At 47.6% G+C, this 22,571-nt stretch overlaps 9 protein-coding genes across 9 annotated transcripts, besides 37 other annotated features; all 9 read left to right on the forward strand.

Annotated features, from left to right (window-relative positions):
* Positions 1-2,236: a sequence feature (areas merged during assembly that could not be assigned to a particular haplotype. This can correspond to areas where the two haplotypes were merged or to regions with more than two copies in the genome that were merged during assembly.).
* Positions 34-108: a sequence feature (A-rich).
* Tc00.1047053511761.10 (hypothetical protein, conserved) lies at positions 183-1,994 on the forward strand (the record flags this gene model as incomplete). Its single annotated transcript, XM_805555.1, has 1 exon — positions 183-1,994. The coding sequence occupies one exon, from the start codon at positions 183-185 to the stop codon at positions 1,992-1,994; it is 1,812 nt and encodes a 603-aa protein (XP_810648.1).
* Positions 2,237-2,598: a sequence feature (haploid, non-Esmeraldo-like haplotype).
* Tc00.1047053511761.20 (hypothetical protein, conserved) lies at positions 2,448-4,088 on the forward strand (the record flags this gene model as incomplete). Its single annotated transcript, XM_805556.1, has 1 exon — positions 2,448-4,088. The coding sequence occupies one exon, from the start codon at positions 2,448-2,450 to the stop codon at positions 4,086-4,088; it is 1,641 nt and encodes a 546-aa protein (XP_810649.1).
* Positions 2,569-2,594: a microsatellite.
* Positions 2,599-6,574: a sequence feature (heterozygous, non-Esmeraldo-like haplotype).
* On the forward strand, positions 4,446-6,068 carry Tc00.1047053511761.30 (hypothetical protein, conserved; the record flags this gene model as incomplete). The annotated part of the gene is made up of 1 exon (XM_805557.1): positions 4,446-6,068. The coding sequence occupies one exon, from the start codon at positions 4,446-4,448 to the stop codon at positions 6,066-6,068; it is 1,623 nt and encodes a 540-aa protein (XP_810650.1).
* Positions 6,455-6,489: a microsatellite.
* Positions 6,575-7,655: a sequence feature (haploid, non-Esmeraldo-like haplotype).
* Positions 6,721-7,818, forward strand: Tc00.1047053511761.40 (hypothetical protein, conserved; the record flags this gene model as incomplete). Its single annotated transcript, XM_805558.1, has 1 exon — positions 6,721-7,818. The coding sequence occupies one exon, from the start codon at positions 6,721-6,723 to the stop codon at positions 7,816-7,818; it is 1,098 nt and encodes a 365-aa protein (XP_810651.1).
* Positions 7,656-8,513: a sequence feature (areas merged during assembly that could not be assigned to a particular haplotype. This can correspond to areas where the two haplotypes were merged or to regions with more than two copies in the genome that were merged during assembly.).
* Positions 7,672-7,694: a microsatellite.
* Positions 8,018-8,067: a sequence feature (A-rich).
* Positions 8,095-8,124: a microsatellite.
* Positions 8,126-8,256: a sequence feature (T-rich).
* Positions 8,292-8,318: a microsatellite.
* Positions 8,375-8,408: a sequence feature (A-rich).
* Positions 8,511-8,541: a microsatellite.
* Positions 8,514-9,822: a sequence feature (haploid, non-Esmeraldo-like haplotype).
* Positions 8,705-8,729: a microsatellite.
* Positions 8,849-8,897: a microsatellite.
* Positions 8,948-8,978: a microsatellite.
* Positions 9,038-9,120: a sequence feature (T-rich).
* Positions 9,271-9,301: a microsatellite.
* Positions 9,789-9,818: a microsatellite.
* Positions 9,823-17,275: a sequence feature (heterozygous, non-Esmeraldo-like haplotype).
* Positions 10,149-10,177: a microsatellite.
* Positions 10,318-10,342: a sequence feature (AT_rich).
* Positions 10,412-12,442, forward strand: Tc00.1047053511761.50 (hypothetical protein, conserved; the record flags this gene model as incomplete). Its single annotated transcript, XM_805559.1, has 1 exon — positions 10,412-12,442. One exon carries the CDS (start codon positions 10,412-10,414, stop codon positions 12,440-12,442), a length of 2,031 nt encoding a protein of 676 aa, XP_810652.1.
* Positions 12,665-12,702: a sequence feature (A-rich).
* Positions 12,727-12,802: a sequence feature (T-rich).
* Positions 13,150-13,902, forward strand: Tc00.1047053511761.60 (hypothetical protein, conserved; the record flags this gene model as incomplete). Its single annotated transcript, XM_805560.1, has 1 exon — positions 13,150-13,902. The coding sequence occupies one exon, from the start codon at positions 13,150-13,152 to the stop codon at positions 13,900-13,902; it is 753 nt and encodes a 250-aa protein (XP_810653.1).
* Positions 14,098-14,230: a sequence feature (A-rich).
* Positions 14,537-14,587: a microsatellite.
* Positions 14,606-14,638: a sequence feature (T-rich).
* Positions 14,675-14,704: a microsatellite.
* Positions 14,935-14,956: a sequence feature (AT_rich).
* On the forward strand, positions 14,987-17,119 carry Tc00.1047053511761.70 (hypothetical protein, conserved; the record flags this gene model as incomplete). Its single annotated transcript, XM_805561.1, has 1 exon — positions 14,987-17,119. The coding sequence occupies one exon, from the start codon at positions 14,987-14,989 to the stop codon at positions 17,117-17,119; it is 2,133 nt and encodes a 710-aa protein (XP_810654.1).
* Positions 17,276-18,332: a sequence feature (areas merged during assembly that could not be assigned to a particular haplotype. This can correspond to areas where the two haplotypes were merged or to regions with more than two copies in the genome that were merged during assembly.).
* Positions 17,915-17,942: a microsatellite.
* Tc00.1047053511761.80 (uncharacterized protein) lies at positions 17,989-20,901 on the forward strand (the record flags this gene model as incomplete). Its single annotated transcript, XM_805562.1, has 1 exon — positions 17,989-20,901. One exon carries the CDS (start codon positions 17,989-17,991, stop codon positions 20,899-20,901), a length of 2,913 nt encoding a protein of 970 aa, XP_810655.1.
* Positions 18,333-22,571: a sequence feature (heterozygous, non-Esmeraldo-like haplotype).
* Positions 21,156-21,208: a microsatellite.
* Positions 21,402-21,427: a microsatellite.
* Tc00.1047053511761.89 (hypothetical protein, conserved) lies at positions 21,441-22,571 on the forward strand (the record flags this gene model as incomplete). The annotated part of the gene is made up of 1 exon (XM_805563.1): positions 21,441-22,571. A coding segment is annotated over one exon (1,131 nt), but the record flags the coding sequence as incomplete, so codon positions are not given.

Consider the following 22,571-nt stretch of genomic DNA (forward strand, 5'->3'; position numbering starts at 1 on the left):
GACACACCTCTCATCCCCCCGGCAATGCACATGAATAAAAGGAAAAAAAAAAGGATGGAGGAGAAACAAAAACAAAAAAACAAGAGAAGTGCACACAAAAAGAAGAAAGGGAGAGGGGAAGGGAACAGAGTTATATCACTGCAAGCATTAACAGCCTTTATAGGAGCGAAAGACGCCTATCAATGAAGATGGTGCCTGACGGAGGAGAACCGACGTGCGAGGAGCTCGACGCACTGCGCGAGCGGCTCAGCAGTCCAGAATTGGACCAGCGCCACCTGTTTAATGGTTGGCCTGCGTCGGCGGAGGAATACACGGAGGAGCAGAGACGGTTGATGCTGGAATTATTTCGCTTCAGAGACCATTACAGTGGTGGCGTTGAACAGTACGTGCGTAATGCCCAGCGTCTTTTCAAGGGGTTGAAAAACACACGACACGAGTACGCCGCTCTTGAACTCCCGCCTTACGTGTACGAGGCGCCTTCTCTCTTTGACCGCAGCGAGGAGTTGATGAATCTCGAGCGTGAAGGATTGGGTTACGTCAAGAAGAGTGTTTTTGTGCTGGTAGCGGGGGGTCTGGGGGAGCGTCTCGGGTACTCTGGGATTAAAATTGGTCTGCCTGTCGAGACGGCTACGAACCGTTGCTACCTTGAGCACTATCTTCGGTGGATCAAACACATCGCAGGACCGAATGCCCCCTTTGTCATTATGACATCCGATAATACCCACGAACGCACGGAAAAGCTTCTTCGAGGCTTGGGGCTTAATATGACAAATGTGCATCTTTTGAAGCAAGAGACAGTCTTTTGTTTTAACGATATCACAGCACACCTTGCCATTGAAAATGGGAAGTTACTTCGGAAACCCCACGGCCACGGAGATGTACACTCATTGCTGTACCGATCTGTTGATCGCTCGTCCGGGAAGCGGCTTGTGGAGTTATGGCAGTCTCAGGGTTATTCTTACATTGTTTTTCTACAAGATACAAACGCTACTGCCACATTGACGATTCCGGTTAGTCTGGCGATAAGTGCCAAACATCGCCTGGCAATGAATTTCACGTGCATTCCTCGTCAACCCAAGGAGGCGATTGGACTGCTGTGTAAGGTTCGCATGTTTGGTTCAAATATTGAGCGGACAATAAACGTTGAGTACGACATTTTTGAGTCTCTGGCGGCATCATTGACAGAACTCGGGGGTGACCGGGCAGCTCCCGGGTCCATTTATTCCTATTTCCCTGGAAGCATTAATACGCTTATTCTGAACATGGATGATTACATCCCGCTGCTTACCGAATTTTGTGGCGTTGTTCCGGAGTTTATTAACCCCAAATATACAGACGACAGCAAGACAACATTCAAACCATGTCGTATTGAGTCACTTATGCAGGACATTGCGCTTCTTTTTGGCCCTGAGGAACATCGCGTTGGGGCTTTGCGATTTAGTCGTTTTACATATCAACCGGTGAAGAATGGGCTACAAGACGGGATCAAGAAGTTTGCTCAGGGACTTGCGGCGTACTGCGCAGCCACAGGGGAGGAGGGCTTCTATGAGGCCATTCGTCTTCGTTTGCAGGCTGCCGGACTGAATTTGCCAACACGCCCCAAAGATGCCTACGATGTAGATTTTGGGGCGGGGCTGAAAGTGCGGCTGTTCCCCATCATTGTTGCGGACGCCATGGCGATGGGGGTTTCCGTTGAAGACATCACACAACGACTTCTCCCGCACCCTGAACACGTTAAAGTGAGCGCACGGAGTGTTCTGCTTGTTGAGGGTTGCGTACGCATTGAGAGCCTCGACCTTGATGGTGCTCTGCGTCTTGTGGGCCCGACAGACGAAAATGCAGCGCCGCTTGTTATTAATGCGATGACCGTGAAAAATGCCGGCTGGGTGGTACGCCCGTTATCCGCGGATGAGAGTGCAGATGAGATTTATCGAATACGGGGATATGTGATTGAGGAAAAAGAAATGCAGGCAGTTCATCATGCGAAGCTTTAGTGCACTTTTGTGCCATGCGCTGCGTGGATATATATATCTATATATATGAGTGGGCTTTTGTATGTATACGTTGAGGGGGGAAAGGGGTGAATTTATTTGGGATACAAACAAATAAAATAATTACTGTAGGAAATGGATGAATGCGGTGGTGTGGGAGATGTTGGGAAAAATTGCACTGTTTATTCCCTACTTTTTTCTTTTTCTTCTACTTTTTAGAGGGGTTGTTAACGATATATATGTATTCTTTTTTTTTTTTTGGCGTCTATTTTGTATTTATTTATTTATAATGAGCGCAAAAGGGAGAGCACGGCTGTGTGTGTGTGTGTATCTGCAATGAGATTTGACCGTGCACGTGTGCATTTATCTGCGACATGCCCTCGCTTATTTTTGGCACATGTGGTTTCTTTTCTTTCTCATATGTAGATTTGCTTTTTTTCACTGTGGATACATTTAATGCTGTATTGGACGATGTCTCTTGTTGCTGCTTTTTTTCTTTTCCTGCTGATAGTTTTGCCAAAGATCTGCGTTGGGACATCTGTAGATATATATATCTATATTTGCAACTGCACAGTATTTATTATTATTATTATTATTATTATTTTTGTATGCGAGGAAGGTGACATGCCGCTTATCCTTCGGCTTTGTTTACATGCTGTTGGCGCAAACGGCAGCAAGACGCAGCTGTGGCTTTCCTTTCCCATTTTTCGCACCACCAGCCCGAAGGATATTATTCTTTTTGCATGGCGGAGTGTGGAGGAACGCATGGCGGCAGAACTTGAGATGCATGCTTCGTACCATTCCCAACTGGCCCTTTGCATGCGCAACGTTAACGGCCAGTTTTTGTTTCTTGGTACTGCGGCCATGGAGGACGCCGACAAGCCCATCGTCAATATGCCGTTTTTTGAGGAGCTGCTGAGCATGAAGCATGAAACGTTGGAAACCATGTCCAGTGCATCGCTGCGGAGGTTTATCTTCACGCAAGGAGCCCTGGTTCCTGTACCCGATTTGCTGCGACTCAACCACAAGGCTTCCGGAGTGAATGAACAACCGTTTTCCTTTTGCGAGATGGTAGAGGTGACGCCGGAGCTAAGCAGTGACCCTCTTATCGACGATCCCGCACCATCGGCGTTGTCGGAGACCGCCGTTGCAGATGTCGCACCACGTGTCCATGCAGGTTCCAGTTCCCCGAACATTGCTTCCCTCTCCCTCATTGGCACTGCTCCAGAGGAGACACGTGGCTCTGCCACAGAAGAGACTCACGCGGGCAGAAATACTTCTGTTTCTGTACAATATATAGACTTTGCTGGACAAACATACGAAGCGAAGGTGAGACGGACAGATGCACCGTCGCTCCAGGCGGTAATGTCTGAGGCTTGCGAGGTCATCGGCGCACAGGTTGGATGTCTCTTTCAGTCGTCCAACATGAGATTGATGTGCAACCTTGGCAATAAGAACATCCAACCTGTAGTCACTGATAGTGATCTTCGAAAATTACTCAAGAATGTGAGTGCGCGGTTTTATCTTGCTGTAGACACACGGATTTTAGCATCTTCCTCACCCGATCCTCTGGAGGCTACACAGAAGGGACCTGGATTGATGCTGAAGGAGACACGGGACGAGGCTGTGGAGGTAGTAGCAGCTGTCGGCGACCATGACTCCCCATGGGCTCTGGCCACCAGTGCCGCGACACTTCGACAGCTCGGAAGCCTTCATCCTACGCCATCCTTTTCGCCACGAGAACGTCTGTCGATTCTGCGCACGAGGCCCACATCGCTTGCGGGGCCGTCAGCAAGCACCAAAGTAGAGAACATGCGTAATGAGGAGGACACTGCACGTCTACGTCTTGCTTCTGCTCATTTTTCCATGGATGAGGCACGAAGAAACCACAAGACGGTTCTTCTCAAGTCAATGCATGATGCCACGTATGAAGGGCTTTGCAAGAAGAAGGCGGTACTAATGGAGGAGTGGACTGAATGCATAAGTGCAGAGCGTGATTGTCAGCGGCTAGAAACGCTTCTCACTTGGCTTGAAAAGGACTTGGCGGATGGTCATGCGAGACAAGAGAAACTTATTCGGGCTTTATACGCCGCATAGACGTTACTGCTTCTTTTATCCAGTCTTTGGGAAGAGGGGGCCTTAATATGACATATATATATATATGTATGGAGGGATAGCCGAACATGTAGAAAGAATGATGGAAGTCATTAGAATAAAAAGATATTCTTTTTTTTTGTTTGCCCAAAAATAGACGAGAAACAACAATGTCTTTTTCCCTTTTTATATGTAGGTTGTTCGATCCACATTATCCGCGCATACAAAAGGAATTTCTTTTTAATTCTTGGCTTTCCGATCTCTTGTGTTATTTTCCCATTCTTCTTCTTTAAAATTTTCCGTTGCTTGCATCAATTTTTTTTTTTTTTTTGCTCCTTGATGCGCTGGTGAAGTATTTACATGGCGGGTAGCCAGGTGGAGGGAGGGATGTCGAAAGGGGAGCAGCTGATCGGGAACCTCCTCGTAGACGCTTTGGATGATCGCTTTCGACAAGAGCGCCTTAATGTGGAGTTTGCGTTTGTCTTTGACACCACCGTTGACACTGTGCTAGACGACCTTGTGGAGGCGCTGGCTGGCATGGGACTACGCCTGGCGATCCCACGGGGTCAATGCGCTTTGTTGTATGACAACAGCTGCAACAATGCCAGCAACGGCAGCGCTACCCATGCCGGTGAGAGCCTCCACAAGGGCCAAGAAGTTGACGGCGTGGGCGGTGCCGAATTACACGTAGAAGGGGAGGAGGAGGATGACAGTCGTAGGATGCTTTCGGGGGCGGATGTTATCTTCAATGCCCCGGAGGTGGAGGCCTTTTACAATCTGAATTATCGCTGTGGTCTCCATCGTGTTGCCACATTTCGTATTGTGAAGAGAGTGCGGGCTCCATTGCCACTGCGTGGCGTCTCTCGTGGAACGTCAGGAAAAGAGAATTCTGACGGCAGTGGCGATCAGGCAGCGACGGAGGGTCTTTCGGTGTATCTTCTTCACCGCAAACTGCAGTTTGACGATCTTTCTAACGAGTTATTGGCCCCAACCAACATTGAGGGAAACAACGAGGCGCATGGAGACTACAAAAAAGACCTCTTGCGTGTCCGGGAGATGGTGGTGGCAGCGGAGAGGTCGATACTCACTGCCCGTCAACAACACTACCAGCAGCAACCACCACGGGAGCCACATTGGTCGGTTCAGTTAAGCAAACCGCCCTCGCGGCATGAGTGGCTTTGTGCTGTTGAGGCGGAGGCCACCGCATACGTCCGGCTGACGGCTAAACTTGCGCGGGACACCACCTCCGTTGTGACACGACAGGAAACAGCACGCCGTACCCTGGAAAATGAGGTGGCGGAGTTCCATCAACGTATAGACGAAGTAAAGATGAACGTCGTGAGGCGGGAGGCACTGCAGGAGCGTGTCGATCGGTTGAAAATAGAAATAGAAGCACAGCGGGAAAAGGAGCAGGAACTTCTGCGTTCCCTTGAGAGAGCGAAGATTAGCGAAGTGAAACGAACACCACCAGTTAGACCTGTTGCATCTTCCTTTTTTGGTTCTTACGCCGAGCAGCACCCGCAACGAACTCCGGGGGTTCCTCCGGCATCGGAGGCAGGCGCACTGCGGACTCATCGCGATGTTCCTCTTTCGTCTCGACTTCTGTCACCGCCACGCCCCACACCGCCACTGACGCCGCCACCGCCGTCCTCTTTGCCGCATGAATTTGTTTCGAATTACTCAGCCATTCAAGGCTCAAATACCGGAATTGGTGCTGCCACGGGATCGCAGTTTTTCTCTCCCTCACTGCGCGAGGACGTGCGACAAGCTTTAGCACCCTACATGCGATCCTCGATCAATGCTCAGCCTTACCAGTCTGATCTTCAGCGGCTGCGTCAGCTTGCCGTCGAGCTCAGCCACCATCTACGTTCTCCGAACCCAGATCCAGTGGAGCGGCGACGGCTTATGGGTGAAATTCGCAGCCTTCGACAGGAGGTGGAGCGGCAGCGGGAGGAGGAGTCTCGTGTAACGCCGAACCCTTAGCGGGGTGTGGTTTGTGAAGGATGCTATTTACACATATACATTTTGTGAAGCTGGGCAGATGAACCTGCGCTGCAAAAAACGTCAGATGCAGCATTGTTGCACATGTCGTTGGAGAGGGTAGAAGGTACAATGATTATGATTCTATCATTAAGGTGGTGATACATTGGAAGAGAACAGAAGTTATATGCATGAAACTAGATGGGAGATGGAGTCTTATCACCTTTTGAAATGAGCTGATTTGCTCTTTGACAGTTACAAACGTCTATCGCCTGAGGTGAGGCAGGACTGGGGGGTTGGGGGGAACGAATCCCATTCATTTTACTTTGTGATATTGCGCATCACCCATTGCTTCTCAGCCCTTTAAAAAGTGCAAAAACAAAAAGGTTTATATGTATATGTATGTATGTATATATGAATATATCATGTTTTTAAAATGTTGTTTGAAATTCTCGTTTGTAATGGTGTGGGTCATTCTTTTTTTTTTTTTGCCAAGCAGTTTGATATTTAAAGGGGCTCAATCTCAGAGTGTGTAGCTGCTTTAATTTTTGTAGTTTTGGAAGGGAAGCACAAATATTGTTTCTCCATACGATTAAAACACACCGCCATACGTCTACCAACATCATTGGATTGGAAAAATCCCCCGGGACGATCCATGTTGACTCTTACGACAGGGGAATATACGCCATGTCCATCGCCGCCGCAATTCTCGACGCCTGTCTTGCCATCGACATCGGTCTTTTCCTCATTGAATACGTGGGTACTGGTAGACCCAAGTCACATTGAGTCTCCGCGCACTTTTTTTGATGAGTCCTCTTCAGCCATCGTTCCACCAGCGGTGTCTACGGCAAATCAAACCATACGGTCATCATCGGCCGGTTCAAATTTAACATGTGGAGTGCATCACCAGGAAGACTTTTCCTCAGGATGGTCTATCCTCTCCACTAAGCAATCTCAATTGCAGTCAGGAAATGACCTTTGCGATCTTGTCGCATCCGAGCATTCCTTTTCTAACAATTCATTGATAAACCGGAAAAATATGGACGGCTTCCAAAGTGGTGAATCAAATGATGAAATTGATCAATTTGGCCTATATAACTCTATGCCATTTGCATCCCGTGAGTACCCATACGGAAAAAATCTTCGAAGACGTACCACACTGCCGTTTAGAAAATGTTCTGGTTTTTATTGTCCCACTTCTATAAGCTGTTTGGCATTTCACTTTACTTATCTTTCCGAGATGGGTAATGGGGGCGCTACATACACGCTTTTTCGTAATGTTGTGCATCCGATGGGTGCTTGGCATTGGAGAGAAAAGATTCCGTCCGAGAGCAGCGATGGGCCTTCGCCCGAGATGTCTGTTGGGACCATGCCAGTACATAATCACGCAAAGGGTTGGGGTGGCAATAGTAAGAATGAACCAAGCTTTAGCCATCATTCGGATGATGCCACTGGTGAAAACAGCAGCAACCGTAGCAATGACTCTAGTGGGGAGGAAACCTCCGTGGTTTCTTTTTTTCTCTGCATGCCATTTCTCCGTTTTGTCCTCAAGACTATTGCAATGATGGCTTCCAGTAATGAAAATGTCACCCGGCGGAGTGGACACCGTCGTCGCCGTCGTCGTCGTCGGGGCAGCAGTAGAAGGACAGGTGAGGGAAGTGACAGTCGGCCCTGTCTCGGGGAGCGGATCTTCGGGGAAATGGAGGCGCTTGTAACATGTGCGCTGCATGGCATTCTTGTGTTTATGCTGTAATTGGCCGGAGGGGATGATGTGGGAGAAATATTTCCCACTGCCCACGTCTCTACCCACACACACACACACACAAAACAACAACAACAACAAAACACCCAAACAACCGACAGAAGAAGCGAGGAATCAAAAAAACAAGAGGAAATAAACCGAAAGATCAGAATATATATATATGTGTGTGTAAGGGGAGAAGTGTAAGAATAAAGAAAGAAAGGAAGAAAAGAAATAAAAAGAAAAAAAAAATGGAAAAAAGGAGGCGATTGGGGGGCGTGAAATAATTCTTTCCCTCTTTCTCTCTCTTTCTCTCTCCTTTTCTTCTTTTTATTTTGTTTTATTCTTTTCTTATACTTCCCATACGCATTCTTTATTCTGTCCTTTTAATTTATTAAGTTTTGTGGGTTCTCACTTTTGTGTGTTTTTTGTTTTTGTTTTGTTTTTTTTGTGTGTGCATGCGTATGTATGTAGTTGTCGACGTCTTTTTTTTTTTTTTTTTTCTTTCTTTTGCTTTACGCGCGTCGGTTGATTCTGCTTTTAACGCAACAAAAACCCCTTTTTTCCTAGAAAAATGAAAAAAAAAAAAGAGAAAAAAGAAACGGTTTTTGTTGTTTTTGCTTTTGTTGTTGAGTGTTACGGTCCTTTGCAGTTTGTTGGTGTTTGTTGGGTTTGACGTTGTCTTTTTTTTTTCTTTTTTTTCTTTGCTGTTGTTGTTGTTGTTGTTGTTGTTGTCCCTTCCTTTCTCACAGACACACAGACGTGCATAACTGCAAATATGTACAATATACATTACCAGTAAATGGGCGTTCTGGTAGACGCAGACGCATCCCCCCTTTTTACATGTGATCAAGGGGTGGGTGGGGAGTGGTCACAGAGGGACGGCCGCTGCTACTGCTGGTGGTGGTGGTGGTGGTGGTGGTAAAACTGTGAAGGTGTTTGCTCTACAGGCATGACTGCTATCATGATTACGGTTGTTGTTTATTCTGATGGTATAGAAAACACATTGTAAAGTTATAAGTGTATATCCATGTATTATAACTATATATATATATATATATATATATATATTTATATATTTATTTATATATCTGTGTGTGTGTTTGTGTGTGTATGAATTTAATCCCTTTTTCTTCAAGGAAGAGAGAGAGAGAGAGAAAGAGAGAGAGAGAATGCATGTATGTACGTATGGCTGTATGTCTCTAAGGAGAATTTATTTGTTTTTGCTGTCTTTTTTTCCTTTTCTTCTTTTTACCCATTTTTTTGTTGATTTTTTTTTTCTTTTTTTCTTCTTGTCCATTTGTGTTTTTTTTTCGGCCCTGGGAGCGTATGCGGGTTTGAAAAGAAAAAAAAAATGGAGGAGGCATGCAGGCAGAAAGGGCAGTTACATTATAAACCGATATATTTGTCTATGTAATGTAAATGTTTGCGGGATGTGCGAGAGAGGGAGCCGAAAATTCCCAGTTTTTTTTTTTCTTTTTTCTTTTTTTCTTTTCAGCGGTACATCTCTCATAATTCATCAACTTATGTTTTGTTTTGGTTTTTTCTTTTCCGTAAAAAAAAAAAAAGGAGGGCGGTGCAGGGGGAGGGAAAAGATAGCGGAGTTAGGGTTTAGGGATCATTAGGGATTGTAGAGGAACGGATGGGCGGCTTTTATTATCAATTATTTGGGCGGAGTGGGGTGGGTGGGTGTAGGGATAAGTATGGGGTTAGGGGGTGAATTACAGTTACAGTAATTATAAATAGTGAAAGTACTAGTCTTTTTTTTTTTTTTTTTGTCCCACAAGACGTTGTCACATGTCATCCCGTGTATGTCGCATGTATACATGATAATATAATATAATATATGTATACCTCTGTCTGTGTGTGTGTGTGTTCTCTGCAATTGATGGCTTGTACGTCCATGTGGCCTTCTGCGTATTCATCATGGACGGGTAATACACTTAGCGGAAGGAAGGAAGAAGGTATATATATATATATAAAGAGAGAGAGAGAGATGGAGAGAGAGAAAGGGGAAATGATCTCAGGCACACGTAGAAACATATAGAGGGGGGAACACAATGGCATTGCAGCGTACAGTACATATACATTTATGTGCCTGTATTTATATAAATATGAGAGGAATTGTCTGTAGTTGAGTCTGTTTGTGAATGGACTTCCCCCCCCCCTTTTTTTTTTGGGTGGGGCTTTTATCTGCTGATTTATTTTACACTGACTTTACATCCATACCGTCTGTTTGTTGATTTACGTGATTTGAAACGCACAATTAGGCACAGAGACGAGATTAAAGGAAAGAAAAGGAAAATAGTGTTGGGCTCTTGCCATCGTTTTTTCTTTTGGTTTGCGTGTGTGTGTGTGTGTGTGTGTGTGTTGTTGGACGGGAGGGACCAAAGGGAAAGTCAGGGGCACACACACAAATAATATATAAATATACATACATATAGAGTGTAGCCATCACACGCTTCTGTTTGTGATTTATTTTAAAAGAAGGATATTAACGCGTACAGTCTCAAAATTTTATTTATTTATTTATTTTGTGCGGATATCTTTAGAAAGATAGAGAGAGACGGGAAGGGCAGAGTGAGAGTGGGAAGAGAGAGGGAACATGTCAGACCCAATTGACAAGGAAAAGGACCGGGTTCCGTCTGCCTTTGAGCTGCAGGAACGGGGACACTCCGACGAGGGGGATGGCAGGGACGCGGTGGGCTTGGCGGAGTTTCAACGAGAATCCGCGAGGGACAACTTGCAGGATGAGGCGGCCAGCCCAGAAATTGAAATAAACACGGTCTCTCTTAGTGCGGTACCGGAGCATCTTCACTCATTGGCTTGCAGGATTAACGACTTGAACGAGACGGACCTTGTCATGATTGCGGACTTCACGGAGAACTCTGCCAAGCGCGATGTCTACTCTTTACTACCGTACACAGGGAGCAACTGGTTTTTGCCACAGATCAAAGAGGTGGAAGAGGGAGAATGTTACTGGGGCATTCGATGTGACACGTATGGCAGACTGTCCGTGACGATTTGGGGTCGCTGCCTGGTGTTACCGGTTATCAACATCTTTCTGCGCATAGCTGTGATTGTTTTGTGTTGGTTTGCACTGTGGAACATTTTACCTCATTGGTTAGTGGAACCCGGTGGCTACGTGTGGGATCCGGCTGTCATCGTTATTGTTTCTGCCGTTGTTGGGGGTTTAATATGTCGAGTTTTGCAGATTCCTCCACTTGTCGGGGTGCTGTGGATTGCGATTATGTGGAACAACATCCCTTATGAGCATTACCTAACGACAGGTATTGTATTACCGCTTAAGGATATCTCATCAAAAATGGGTTTGACGGTTATCATGGCACGTGCTGGTTTCTCCCTTACAATTAGGGGCATTCAATCGCACTGGAAGCAAAGTATTATGTTAGCAACGCTTCCCTTTGCTTGTGAGGCTGTTGCACACAGCCTCATTGCCAATAAACTATTTAACTACAACGGCGATTATAAGTGGGCCTTTCTACAGGGGATTATTTCTTCCATCGTGTCTCCCGCTGTGGTGGTTCCTGGAACACTATATCTTCACGAGATGGGATACGGTCATAGCTCTAAGCCGATTTCCCTTATGCTTTCTGCAGTTGGAATGGAAATTGTGCTTGGGGTCTGGGCTGCAAATTTTATTATGGGTCTTCTCTTCCATGACCAGAAGCTTGCTGTGGCAATTGTGCTGGGCCCAGTTCAGTTTATTGGCGGCATCATTATCGGCATTTTTATTGGCGTGCTTTTCATGTACTTTGTGGAGATTCTTAAACGCGAGGCGGAGCGTCTGCCGAATGGGAGGTATCAAAAGGAACATTTCTACGGCACCCTGGACTTTGCCGCCTTTGTTTTTCTTTTACTTTGTTTTGCCATGGTGTTTTTTGGGTACGCGCTCAACCTTGCCGCGGGCGGCTGCACCATGTGTGTCTTCTTTGCAAGCACTGTAACTCACTTGTGCCTAAAGGACGGCAATTCAGAGCTGGAGGAGCAGAAGAAATATATTGGCTCATGGTTGGCTTTTGTCTGGGACCAGGTGATGATGCCCTTTTTATTTGCTCTGATGGGATCAAAGATCAGAATCCTCTCCATCTTTAATGGGGACTTTTTCCCCATGGCTGTGGTGTGTCTCGTCTGCAGTACTGCTGTGCGGTTGCTGGTGACATTTGCGGCTCAGCTTGGCGCTGGCATGACTTTTAAAGAGAAGTTGCTTGTGTGTGCGGGGTACTCTGGAAAAGCCTCAGCGCAGGCTTCACTCGGCGCATTGGCTGCCACACTTGTCGCGGAGGAATTTGAAAAACTTGCACCTGGAGAGCTGCCATCGGCAGAGCTTTTGAAGCGAAAAGAGTATGCGAGTAATGTGCAACAGATATCTGCAATGTACGTGATGTTCATGGCAGCGTTTGCCTCAATTAGTCTTGTGCGTGGCGGTGTGGCAATCCTTCCACGGGTGAAGCCGGGCAAACGGAAACAGTACCGACGATCATCGACGGAGGAGGTATCATTGCCTGCGGAGGACAACGAGAAGAGCCAACTCCCCACCGGTAGCGACACCGCCCCGTTTGGGGAATCGAAGAAGTGTGAGCCCCACGCAACTCCCGAGATGAAGACGGCTTAGAAGATCCCGTGTAATTCGTCGGTAAATGTCAATGCGCATTGAACCAACCGCTTTTTTTTTTGTTTTTCTGTTGCATGCGTAGCGGCGGTATTGAGAAAGCCCGTGCTTTTTTTTTTTGTGGGTGTTTAAACTCTGGGAGGCGTGCAAGGCAGACAGAAGGGCTAGTGGAGAATTAGTGAAAGGAACCGAAAGAAACAACCGGAGTGACCGAGTGCTGAAAGTAAAAAAAAAAAAAAAGGAAAGAAAGAAGGGAAAAAAAAGGCACCTTTGGGATGTCTTATCTATTTTTTTTTTTTTTCCACTCTGACTAACTTTATTCATGCATTGTTTTTTTTTTTGTTTGTTTTTGTGTTTTTTTTTCCTGTCACGTGTAAACAGGGGCATCGTGTACGGATTTCTGGCATGTGTGCCCCCCCCCCCCCCCCTCTTTTTTTTTTTTTGCTGTCTTTTTTTCCCTCTCTCTGTGTGTGTGTGTGTCTTTGTGCGACGGTCATTCTTTGCCTCGTTTATGTTTTTTTCCTTTTTCCCTTCCCTCTTGTGTGACATGCACATATCCATCTCTCTCCCCCCTGCCTTCTGCGACTGCGTGTGTGTATGCGGGGCCGTGCTTTCTTCCCCTGCGGCGGCAGCGAAGTCTTTACACCCAAATATACACCGAAAGGAACAAGGAGGATATTTGAAAATTTTTAAATTTACACGACAGTTCAATGACAAATCGTGGAGTGGTGAATGCGGAGGAACTGCGGGGGGCGGTGTGTGCCATCGTGTCGCGCTACCAGAAGACTCCACAGCGCCGGTTGCTTGTCTGCGTCGCCGGCCGTCCGGGCAGCGGCAAGACAACCATTGCGAATATCCTCGCGGAGGAGGCGCGGGAGCTGCTGCGCAAAGTCTCCAGCGATCCCCGCGATCATGCGGAGAATGCGGTTGTTGTGATGCCAATGGATGGCTACCACCTCTACCGCAAAACTCTGCATGCGATGCCAAACCGCGAGGAGGCGATCGCGCGACGTGGGGCGGAGTGGACGTTTGACGCACGCAAGTTGTGCCGCGACCTACAGGCCATTCGTTTACCTTCTGAGACTGCCGACAAGAAGGGAGCACCGCTTTACGATGATGTCTTTGTGCCGTCCTTTGACCACAGCGTGGGTGATCCGAAGGAGCGTGACATTTGCGTCTCCGGCTCTGCGGCCATTGTGATTGTGGAGGGGAATTATCTCCTCTACCGCGGCACACCGACGTGGGCGGAGGTGAACCGCTGCTTCGACATGGGCGTGTTTCAGGCCTGCCCGGCAGCGACGTGTGCACGGCGGTTGTGCCGGCGACACATGGCGGCGTGGGGCATCAGCGAGGCGGAGGCGATGGTGCGGGCCACAGGGAGCGACGCAATGAACGGTGATCTCGTTGAAACGACGGGAAAGAACGCGGATATTGTGCTTCACTCCATCGAGAGCTCCATTTAAACATGCGTGTCCCTCTCGGTTCTCTCCTTCTTCATTTACGGGTCTCTCTTTTGTGGCCGCGCACGTGGATGCGTAGCGGCTCACGTTAAGATAAAAAAAAAAGAGGCAAAGGCAAGAAGAAAAAAAGAAGGATTGGGGTTCTTTTTTTTTATTTTTTTCACGTCGCTCACCAGCGGGATGACGGTCGCAGAAATGAAAAAAAAAAAAGAAAAAAAAAAAAGAAAGAAAAAACGGAGTGAGACGTAAAATAAAAACGAAGTAAAAAAAATAAAAATAAAAAATAAGAGAAGCAAAGAAAAAGGAAAAACGCATTAAAAAAAAAATAAAACGGAGGGGTCTCCATAAATGCACCGATATAAATGTTATTTATTTATTTTTGGAATCTCTTCAGTTACGGTAGCAGAAAATGGCTGTACGTCGTGTTTTTTTTTTTTTTTTGCATGCCCCGGACGGCACCTTTTGGTAATAAACCCCTCCCGTCTAGAAATTACTTCTTTTTTTTTTTGTTTTTCTCTCTCTTTATTTAAATGCGTGTGTTTGTGTAAATGTTGTGCGGAAATGTGAAGGATGCATTCCCCATTCATTGTGTGATGTCCCCGCCACTGAAAGGAAGACACGATGCCTTCCGACTGCGTATATATATCTATATCTATATATATGTGTGTGTGTGTTTGTATATCTGTATGAGTGGTGGCAAGAGGAATATTTTATTTTATTTTGTTTTTTTATCTTGTTTACTGCACCGCATAAAGTGTACATAATATAATATATATATTATTATTATATTATTACTATTATTATTTGCGTGCCATTCTTGGTTACCGCGAGGCGGACTAAAGAAGGAGTGAAATAAATAGGGGAGCTGGGGAAGGACCCAAGCAAAGGGGACACAAATACAAATAAAAACAATAGAACGTAAAAGGCCGTCACTGAAGGCAGTAGACTTTAAGTGACAACAGAATAAACGAGAACATAAGGAATTGAAAGAGAGCACTTTCAATTTTTGTATAATTTCCTGCACATATTTGCGCGATATATATATATATATATAATTCTTCCCGTCCCCTAATCAAGGCGAACCCCAATGTCCCGTCGATCCCAGTGGGAGAGCATGCGCCAAGAGGCGCGGAATAGAGTACAAAACATGGATGCCACGCCCATCTTGGAGAATACCCCCGGCTCTAGTAACTTGCCTAATACACCGGGCGGATCCGGTGAGCGAACTCGTGTGAAATCCCGCCATTCAGGACACCTGGAAGGGAGGGGTGCAAGCCTGCATCAGCACGAAGGCAGTGGCCAGGAAAAGGACGGAGATGCGGTGCGCACAAAAGCAGGGGCGGAGGAGGGAGTGGAAGGCGCCGACCATGAGAACGCCGTTTGTAGACTTTACAACGCAGAGAACGCTGCGGTCTCATTGGTGCCAATACTGGACCTCCACGCGACTCGTCCATTAGGAAATAGTGTTTCAGCGGATACGGCAGCTGCGAATAGTTTGGTTGTGAGTAATCCCCCATCGTGGAACGCGCTGGATGAGGGACATGGGGTGCCGAAAGCCGGCAGTGCTGCCTTTTTTGAAGAAACCGTCCGGGAGTTGAGTACGGCGGGCAGTGAGAATGGCGTGGCGACTCTCCAGTTAGAACTGGCACGGGAGAAGAGGAAAAACATCGTTGTCGAACAGCGCCTTGTGTCGTTGGAAGAGGAGGTCAAGGTACTTCGGGCGGAGAACATGCGACTGGCGTCAATTACAGCAGGGGATGCAGCTGCCACAAGGAGGGATTCTGCAGCGGGAATTCCGAGGGGGGAAGAATTGCTGCGGTACGATGTTCCGAGAGGTGGCCCGATGCACATGGAGCAGTTGGTGACGGAACTGAAGGAGGAGCTGGATTTACTGAAGGAATACACACGAGAATTGGAGGAGCGTCTGGCGGAAAGATCCAATGCATTGGAGCGATGCAGCCGTGAAGTGGAACAAAAAGAAAGTCGCATTCGTCAGTTAGAGCGCATTATGGCGGACGAAATGATTCGACGCTCCAAATTGGAGTCCGCGGAGGAGAGTACGGGTGGCACCATCCACGCACCGACCACCACCACCAATACCATTGCTCCTGCTGCCGACAAGCATCATTTCTACACTAGTAAAAGCAACACCGAGAAGGGAAATAATGAAGGCGGCAGTGGTAAAAATCACGAGCCTAACAGTCGGATGCGTGAAAAACCGATTAGCAAGGTCGAGGCGCCCTCTGTGGTATATCGTGTCACATCCCTCACACGGGCACGCTCAGAAACGGAGCACCCTCCCGGGGGTGCCGGCTCGGAGCCCCTGGCGCAAAAAAATCGTGCATCGGTTCCTCAGGAAACAACGCCTTCCAGTCTCTCTCTGAAGCAAGAAAAGTCGTCGAAGTCGGATTTGTCTCTTTCGCCGCACAATCCGCGGAAAAGTGGACCTTCCACGACGAAAAACAGTAACGCTCTCGAACAAATCCATAGCCATGCCTTCCTTCAGAACGAAGAACAACAAAATCACCATCATTACCATCGTTTGGGTGTCTCCTCAGTGAATGCAACACCACGACGTGCCTCGTTAATCACTCGCAAGACGGGGGCGTCGGTCGCAATACCCTCCGTGAAGACAAGTAGTCGGAGAGGAGGTAAGGAAATGTCAGCGCCATCATCCGCGCGTCAGGGTAGTGCCACACGAAGGAAATCGGTATCCAAAAATGTCAACCGTGATCGACAGTCCACACCGAAGCGGAATAATACAAGTTCCATTTCAAATGCTCAGTATGCGGATGAGTCAACGCAGAGGGATAGTAATCCGGCATTATTGCTAGCATCGCGGCGTAGTGTGAGTCGACCACCACCGCTTGAGAATTCCACCATTTCGACGTCGGTTATGAACTTAAATACAACAACTCTGCAGCACATGGATACACGATCCGTTGCGTCAACAGTTCGTTCTCGACCACGCATCATCCATGAAGACAGCGTCAACGTAGTGATTCAGGCAAGCACCACAACAGTTGTTACACGCAGTGCGAAAAAACGGGAGTCTTTGATCCCGCAGCCGCAGCCGCGCGCTGATGCAGTTGAGCCTGTTCCATCGGATCATCCTTTTGTCTCCGAGAAGTTTTCCACAACTACGTACCGACCAAACCGGCTACTTCGGTATCACAAGGACGACTCGAACACGCGTTCTTTGACTCCTCCACCGCTGTAAGAAGGGATTTGGTGAGTGAGTGAAGGGAGGAGAAGAAGGAGGAGGATGAGGGCGTGCCGACGGTGACGCTGCCATACATATCACATAAGCGAAGGAGGAGAAGGGAGGGTGGACGAAGAAATAAAAGAACGAGCGGATGAGCGCAAAAAAAAAAAAGTTCAAAAATAACAACCACGAAAAAAAGCAATTAATTTTTTTTTTTTGAATTTGCATTCATCCATATATATATATATAAACATGTATATTCAAACAAACCTTTTTTGGAGCAAGGGAGAAAAAAAAACAGCAGCCAATTTTAAGCGTTCATTTGATGGAAATGGAATGAGATTATGAACGAGAACAAATAAATTAGAATGTGTGGGCGTTGCTGCGAGGCAACAGCAACGAAGCAACAGGTACCTCTTTTTGATTTGGCATGAAGTGCGGAGGAGAGGGGCGAAGAGGCGAAGGGCGATGAGGGACAAAACAGGGTGTTGGGGTGATGTCTGTCTGCATAACGTCTCCTTTTTTTTTTTTGCGATTGGGCCCAAGTTTTTCTTTTTGCTCTCATGTTTACTTACTTCACAACGCATCTTTTTTTATTGTCTCTTGTTTTTTCTTGCTTTCTTTTTCTGTTCGGTGGCACGTTTTGTGCGGGTTTACGCACCTGTTTCTGAAAGTACTGAAAGGAAAGGGGTGGAAAGTCGGTGGAAGTGTGTGTGGGTGCAAGGCGATAGAACGGGTGTTTTTGAGCCCACCGGTGATCTTCCGGGAGTGTTTGCCTTTTTTTTTTTTTTTATCCGCTTGGAACTGTCATTTATTTTTATTTTTATTTCTTATTCTTTTGCAACGGTGAAAGAGAAGCGCAATAGGGGCGGTGCTGGCCGTCAATGGAGTACAATTGTGTGGTTGCCGGTGATGCCGCTGGCGGAGTGGATGGTTTAGTGTATTTGCTGGCTGATGCTCCACCTTCCCACGTGCAAAGAGCCCAACAACAAGAAGAAGAGCAACAGCATCAGTTTTTATTGAAATCATTATCGTCGACACTTCCAGCAACAGGTTCTGTTCCGCCGCGACGGGTATTAGAGCTGCCGCACCCCTCACTGCCGGAGTTAAAAATTCGCGTTGTTCTGCAGGCAGCGTATGCGCCATCCGAAATGATGGGAGAAGAAGAGGCACCGACGGTGGTGGTGTTTGTATTCCTTATGTCTTCTGTGGATTTTATGCAGAGCATACAGGCGGAGTGGGCACCGAAGCTGGTGAACCTAAATCGCGCTCCAACTGTGATCCTTGTTGGGCTGACGCATGTTGATAAGAGCGGTGCCGCCATGAGTATTCAACCGGGTGAGATTGCAATTGTTGCGAGGATGTTGCAAGCAAAGGCTTTTTTTTTGGTGGACGGGAGCAGCAGTGAGCCCAATATTTGTATCACTCAGATAACGGAAATTAGGGATGCAATTGCCCGTGCGTGCATTGGTGAGTTTTGTGAGCTGGGCCATGTAACGGAAGCGAATATTTATGAGCGTCAAAAATGCAGTTCTTTTATTTCACCTTTACGTTCCCCTCTTGAGTCTCCTTCATTGCACAAAGTTTACGATTCATCCATTGCTTCGCCGATAAGTGGTCGGAGTGGCGGTCATGCGGCGGGGGCTCACGGTGCCGTCTGGGGATTTAAACGACATCCGCGAACGGGTCGTATTTTTTATGTGAATCGCATGACGAAAAAGTCGCAGTACAAGCGTCCACCGGGTTATGACGGTGAGGAGCCTGAGTTGACACTGGAGGAACGCGTGGAGGCGGAGCGCGAACGACAGGAGAGGCTGCAGCGGGAAGCTGATCTGCGGCGAGAGCACGAAGAAATTGCGCGATTCAACGCCAAGATGGAGGAGAACCAGCAGCGCGTGAAGGTTCTCCAGTCCGGTGTTCGGCAGCTGGAAACTGCGGTCGAGCGGCTGCGAATGCAGGCGGGGGCCTTGGCTTTTAAGCGCGAGGGCAATAAGGCGAGCCGCGAGCATGTGGCAACGTTGCGGGCAGAGGTGTCGGCGAAGGAACAGGGCTTCCTGCAGGAGTCTTTCCAATTCCACTCGAGGCATGAAGTGCAGATAGCATTAGTGCAACAGGCCTTGAAGGAAGCAGAGGAGGAGGGGGATGAGGAAAAGGATGAAAAAGGAAGTGCAAGGCATGAGAACGAAGGGATGAATTGCTCCGTCTTTGCTTCACCACGGCGAGGTAAAACCATGCGAGCAATACACACGATACAAGCTGAGATGCAGTCCACCGTTGATAGTACTCGGGTGATCATTTCAGCGTTGCGTGGGTTACTCGAGAAGAGCGTCAAGCAGCGCGAACGCAATGCCATTGTGCATGCGGAGTTGTCATCCGCTTTGAGGTTAACGGAGAGACTCATGCAACGCACGTCGGCTGTCGAAGCGGAGGGACGACGCGTTCGCGCCGCGTTGATGACCGAACGGGCATCCATGGAGACTGAGGAAAACGTTCTCCAACCACTTTTGGCAGCGAAGGAGGCGAGGCTGCAAAGAGATCGAGCGCGCCGTCAGTCGTCGGAGGTCGATGGGTTAAATGAGATGATGATGATGGATGAGGTACACCTACTGGAGGAGAAAATTGCGGCAGTAAAGGAGAGTTTAAGACCTCTGAAAAGGGTAACGTCGGTGGCGAACACCCATGAACTTGCGTATTTACACCGTACTCGCAACATACGGGCGTGCGTTATTGCGTTTTCTAAATGGGCCAACCATGTTTTTTTTATTTCTCGCCTGAAGCGAGGGCTTTATTTGCGCATGGAACGTTATGCCGATTTGTCGCGGTATCGTCAATTTTTGCTTGGCGGGCTACGTGAGCGGTACGTGCAGGAGCGTCTTTTTCTTTTGCATGATTGGTACGCTTTAGAGGCTGAAGGAAATCACAGTGGTGGTGGTGGCCATCGCGGTAGCAATCGCACCGACACCGCATCTCACATGCGTCTCGTTGAAGAACGGATGGACCAACTGGACACAGTTATTGACCGGCTGAAGACGCATGCGGCAATTATCGAACACAATACGAGCATTTACGAAATGAAGCTGCAGCGATGCCGAGGCGTATTGGAGAAGTTGCCTCTGTGCGAATTGGGTGACCCTTCCCCGCTTTCAGGTGATGCGGTGGTGTCATGCTGGTTGCTTCTGGCGGACCGGCTACTTGAAGTTGTAGCGCGCCTTCAGTCTGTTGTTTTTTCAATGGAGGCACCAAGTGATACAGATGGTATTGGCATGGATGCCATGAGAGTGATGGGTGAAGAAAAGGGTGCCATATACGTGGAGCACATGAAGCTGCTTTGGCAGGAGTTGTGGCGTTTGTCTGGACGAAGTCTTTTGCGTCATTTTCGTTTGGAGGAACTGCGTGAAACCGCAAGAAGGCTTTCCCGTCAACATGGATTGACGTTAAATGGCTGCGACAACAACAACAGTAGCAGAGTATCGAACGGCAATGCACCGAAACGAATAATGGCCAATTCGATGTCTGTGGCAGATGCCTCTGACTCCCACGGCAACGCTGACGAAGATGGTGTCATGCCGGAGAACACTGACGAGTTATCACTTCTGCAGCCAGCGGTCGATTTAACGTCAGCATCGAAGGACACGATTTGGATGGAAAAGTTGCTGCTTTCTATTCTTGCACCGGTAACGGGGAACCGTAATTTCGATGTGGACGAGGCGGTGGTGATGACTGATAAAAGTGCAGCGGTTTGCTCTCCGGTGTCTTACAACGCACTTCGAGAACGACTGCAGAAGGCGTACGCCTGAAAAGTGAGGCGCATAACAAAAGGACTTCTCTTTCTTTTTTTTTTTTTTTGAATTTTGCTTTTTATGTGTTTACTTGAGGAGTTTTAAGAGAAGGGTGTGGCTGTAAGACTACTACTACTAATACTTGAGAACCTTCTCATGCATTTGCACGAGGGTGTGCATGAAAAGAAAAAAAATAATAAACACAGAATAGGGTGGTGTAATGGCTGACACAATATTCATTTACTTCCGTCTGCGATATGCCTCTGGTTTCATTTATTTTTATTTTTATTTTTGATCTTTTTTTTCCATCTTTCTTTTTATGTTTTGAGGGGAATCTACATCAGGTTGTTTTTTTTTTTTTTTGTAACTTAAGTGAAGGGCCCTTAGGGTGGTGGTGGTGTAGTTGCCTGCGTGACCGGACGGGCACCGAAGCGCTGACAGGACGTGAGCCAAACGTGTCGATTCCGTCTGTCCTTTTGTGTATCCCTTTTTGTGTTTTTCCTTGAGCGTCCGTTACTTTATTGTTGTTTTTGTTGTTGTTGTTCTTTGACTGACGGATGCGGGGGAAGAAACGGGAGTTTGTTGTTGAGGCCAATGCACCGGAACGTTATCCGCAGGAAGAAGAAGAAGAAGAAATCCAACGGCCTTTGCAACGCATTGCCCATGTGGATACAAGTCTTCCTAGCAGTGCGTACGAGCAGCGTATTGTGGACCAGCTGCAGGGACTTCTGGATGCCAGTCAGGTAAACCTGCAGGAATCTGTCAAAATGGGGCGTATCGCCGCTGCGGCCCTCTTTTTTCATCAAGGCGCACCTGTCGCTATCACATTTGTCATGCTTATTATTTCTTGTGTGATAGACCCATCCGCACAGAACATAACATGCACAGTGTTGTTTTCAGTCCTCTATGCATTCTGCATGGTGGTGCAGGTGTACCTGCTGTGGGCGCGCATCACGGAGAAGAAAATGCGTACAGCCTATATTATGGGTGACGTGCTTGTGCGCTGGCGACGACGTATCATGGGGATGATGAAGATGCCACGACAGAGCCCACATGAACGGCGGGCTGCGTTTCTTGAATCTACTGCCATTTTGCCGGCAAAGGCATTTCGCATGGTGGCTGTTATCGACGTAGCCACTGGACGTTTGAAACATGTCCTTAAATCTCTCTTGATGCGGGGCACGAAACGCCTGGACGGGTCAAAGCTTTGCACATGGCCTTACACTGAGCCCGTTGGTCCTTGCAAGCTTGTGGACGTGATGGATATGACACTGAAATCGGATGCTATTGTGTTGCGGCCGTTGCAAGATAAGGGGCGGCCACCAAGGCGCCCAAATTCACAAATTCTTGAAAACAGCTTAGAGGAAGAGGAAGACAATACGACAGAGGATAGTGACCATGAACGGGTCCCACGCATGGATACGAGTGATGCAGACACGAAATCTGTATCACAGAGGATGGAGTTTCTTGTTCACCGCATTTTCCTACTAGTATGGATGTTTGGCATGCTGCTTACTTTTGTTGCTGGATTTGTTTTTCATGCGTTTCTCGACGCTCCGATTGGCCAGAGAGTCTTTTTATACCCTTCCGTTGCACTGCTGGGCCTACTTCCGGTAAACGCCATCCTTTTGAACCGTGCACTTGTGCTTTACGCCAATGTATATCTGGAGCGGCTTTTTAGTCACTTG

This window comes from Trypanosoma cruzi, genomic scaffold (assembly GCF_000209065.1).
Source record: "Trypanosoma cruzi strain CL Brener 1047053517163 genomic scaffold, whole genome shotgun sequence".
NCBI lineage: Eukaryota > Euglenozoa > Kinetoplastea > Trypanosomatida > Trypanosomatidae > Trypanosoma > Trypanosoma cruzi.